A 3,536-nucleotide genomic window follows, 5' to 3' on the forward strand; every position below is an offset into this window, starting at 1 on the left:
GGGAGGCTGCGGAGCCGGGGGAGGCTCTGGGGCCGGAGACCCTGATAACACCCAGCACAGACGGGGCAGGGACAGACGCCGTTTTGTGGCCCTTTGGCCCCATCGGGGACGTTTTAGCAAAGCTGGGTGCTCCGTTGGCAGGAGCGAGGGGTGAGCTCTGGCAGCCTCCCCACCCCATTCCAACCGGCACGGGGTCTGGCACCTCCAAATCACTTCATTCCTGGGAAAGCTGCTGCTTTTTCACCCCCCGTTTCTGGTTCGTGGCCATTCGCCATCTGAGCCTCAGCCCCGTCTGCTGTCCCCACTCCTGGAAATACCCCTCCGGAGACCTCACGCAACGGCAAAGCTTTTGCTGCCCCTTCCGGAAAAAACACCAGGAATCTCTCTTGTTGGTTGTTATTATTATTTTTTTTTTGCAGCACCCGGGGAGCTCGCCCACCCCAAATTTGGCAGTCTAGTTCTGTGCCAAATTATGATGTAACATACCAAAGCAATAGTTTGGTGGGTACTGTATATAATAAGAAGAATAAGGAGAAGAATTTTTACTTGTGGACAAGTTCATTACATAAAACACAGATTTCTCCACAGATCATGAGCCCAGGCAGTCAGGAATACAATGCTGTGTATCCAAATATCAGAAAGGAAGTGACATTCTGGCAGTGTAACACAAATTGGGCCTTAGCACCCCTGACCACATCATGCTATAAATCTCTTCAAGGTGAGTATTCCACCTCTTTCTTGAAATAGCTGCTGAAGTGTGCCAACAGTTATCATGACAAAAGCATGAAGCAAACCCTGTAACATAAAGCAAACACGAGTGGTGTTCCTCAGGGGTCAGTACTGGGACTGGTGCTGTTTAACATCTTTGTTGGTGACATGGACAGTGGGATTGAGTGCACTCTCAGCGAGTTTGCCAACACCACTAAACTGTGTGGAGCAGTTGACACGCTGGAGGGAAGGGATTCCATCCAGAGGGGCCTGGACAGGTTTGAAAGGTGGGCCTATGCAAACCACAAAGTTCAACAAGGCCAAGTGCAAGGCCCTACACCTGGGTTGGGGCAATCCCAAGCAGGGATGGGCAGAGAACAGATTGAGAGCAGCCCTGAGGAGAAGGACTTGGGAGTGTTAGTGGATGAGAAGCTCAATGTGAGCCTGCAATGTGCGACTGCAGCCCAGAAAGCCAACCACATCCTGGGCTGCACCCAAAGCAGCATGGCCAGCAGGTCCAGGGAGGTGATTCTCCCCCCCTATTCTGCTCTGGTGAGACCCCACCTGGAGTACTGCATCCAGCTCTGGAGTGCCCAACATAAGAAGGACATGGACCTGTTGGAGAGGGTCCAGAGGAAGGTCATGAAGGTGATCAGAAGGCTGGAGCACCTCTGCTCTGATGACAGGCTGAAAGGGTTGGGGTTGTTCAGCCTGGAGAAAAGGCGGCTCCGGGGAGACCTTATAGCAGCCTTCCAGTACCTAAAGGGGGCCTACAGGAAAGATGGGGAGGGACTCTTTATCAGGGAGTGTAGTGACCGGTTGAGGGGTAATGAATTTAAAGCGAAAGAGGATAAATTCAGATTAGATATTAGGAAGAAGTTCTTTACTCTGAGGATAGTAAACCCTGGAACAGGCTTCGCCTGCCGAAACGCGGGCGAATGGGTGTCCCATCGCACAGTGGAGTTTGGTCCTCGGCGAAAACCACCCAGGCTTTCCCTGGGGCTGCAGCGAGGTTATTTTGCGATGCCCGGTGTCCGGGAGCTCTGGCAGCGCCTCAGGCTGTGTGGGAGAGAGGAGGTGTGAGCCGCCAGCCTGGTTGTACGCCTTTTCCCGCGTTGTCCACGGGGGGAAGCAAGGCAGAGGACAGCCTGCATGGGACTTTCGGGGCAGAAAAGAGGGTTTGTAACAACCTTGGTGCGAGGCATCCGCCTGGGGATCCCTCATCCTTTCCCAGGCGGCGTCGCCCCCACCTGCTGCCGCCCAGATCTGGCGATTTGCTGCTTTATCGTGGTCTGCTCTGGTCAGCACAGGGCGGCCCCGGGCAGCGTGCGGCAGGGACATGGACTCTTTGGGCGCCTTTGGAGACACTCTTCCCAGCCCTGCCGTAGCCTGGTCCTCACGGGGCTGCCCTGGCAGCGTCGCCGCTGGGATGTCTTCTCCTGGTGCCCACACGGGCGCTTTCCCGTGCGGCTGCGGCAGCTCCGCGCTCCGTCCCTCCTGCCTCAGGCAGCCGATGCTTCGCTGCAGTTTGATCTCACAACCGTAACCGGGTTTCTCCTGTTGTTTTTTTTTACAGCATTGACCGTAAGGTTCATCACCAGGAGATTCATCGGCGACTACGACCCGACCCTAGGTAGGTTCTGCTCCTTGCTCTCCCTGCTGCCACTGGCTCAGCCTGGAGACTCCGGCGCATCCGGCGCCGCTGCTGCCAGAGCCGACTCTGCTCCCAACTCACCGTGTTCCTCCTCCTCCTCCTCCTCCTCGGCCAGGCTGGCAGCGGTCGGAGCCGCCGGCCGTCGTGGCACCCCCCTGGATCTTGTGTGTCCCTTTTTCCTCTTCTCTTCTTTTGCTAAGGCAAACGCGTTGGGAGCCGCCGGCGTCGCAGGACGGGCTGAGTCACCCTCCTGCCGGGAGGTGGCTTTTGAGGGGCAGGAGGTGTCTGAGCCGCGGGAGCACTGGCGAGTGCTTTCCTGTCTTGTGGGGTGGGGGTTTTTTTTTGCATTTGGGTTTGAGTTTTTTTGGGCACTGAAGTCCCCTCCCTGCCAAAGCGTCCCACAAATGACGGGTTGGTTGCTGGCTGTGCATCCTCCTGCCCAACCCCTGCTGTCACCCGCCGGGCTGGCGAATTTGGGAAGGCTGTGTTGCTGTAACCCAGCTGGTTCACAGGGGATGGGGGGGAAAGGTTTGGTCTGAGAAACAGCCCCGCCATCGTCCCGTCTGTGCTTTACATCCCCGCTCCCCGCTCGGTATGCTGAGCGATGCATTTCCCCCCCCGGCGTGCAGTTCGGTTTTCCTCCCTGCCCGCTGCTTCTTCTCCGTCTTGGGCCGATGCGATAAAACACAGAGCCCGTGCGGTGAGTGTCCCTGTGCTTCCCCGTGCCGGAGGAGGGGGAAGGTGCCTGCTTTGTCCCGTAGACAGCAAAGCCAAGCGGGTTTCTGCCCCGTCACATGGTGGCACACACACCCCGGCGCGACCGCGGAGCTCCGTCTGCCCGGAGCACTGCGTCCCGTCGAGCACGCTGCGCCCGGGGCCACGGTATTGTATTAGTGACGCTCAAAGCGGGTTTTGTGCTGGAAGAGCTGCCCCGATGCCGCCTCGCAGCCGCTTTTTTGGGTTAGAACGGAGTCGCCCCCCCCCGCCCTGGAGTAGGGGTTCAGCGCCAGCTGGGTCAGGAGCACGAGTGGGGTCTCCAAACAAACGCAGCTCTTCTTACCCCCGCTGAGCCCCTCTCCCTTCGCAGGAGCATCGCTCCGGGAGTTCTTTTTGCTCCGACGCTCCGGTCGCCGTCGCCCTTTGATCGGCGGCCGGGCGGTTGGGTTGTGGCCCC

At 58.1% G+C, this 3,536-nt stretch overlaps 1 protein-coding gene across 1 annotated transcript in view; it reads left to right on the top strand.

The window, feature by feature from the left end:
• LOC104293002 (ras-related and estrogen-regulated growth inhibitor-like) overlaps positions 1-3,536 on the top strand; it is a 16,494-nt gene that overhangs the window by 11,451 nt on the left and 1,507 nt on the right. The window contains exon 4 of the mRNA XM_009892437.1: positions 2,285-2,341. Coding sequence (XP_009890739.1) covers positions 2,285-2,341 — 57 coding nt within the window. The remainder of the gene's footprint in view (positions 1-2,284; positions 2,342-3,536) is intronic.

Source organism: Charadrius vociferus, unplaced genomic scaffold (genome assembly GCF_000708025.1).
Source record: "Charadrius vociferus isolate BGI_N301 unplaced genomic scaffold, ASM70802v2 scaffold1039, whole genome shotgun sequence".
In the NCBI taxonomy this organism is placed as follows: Eukaryota; Metazoa; Chordata; class Aves; order Charadriiformes; family Charadriidae; genus Charadrius; species Charadrius vociferus.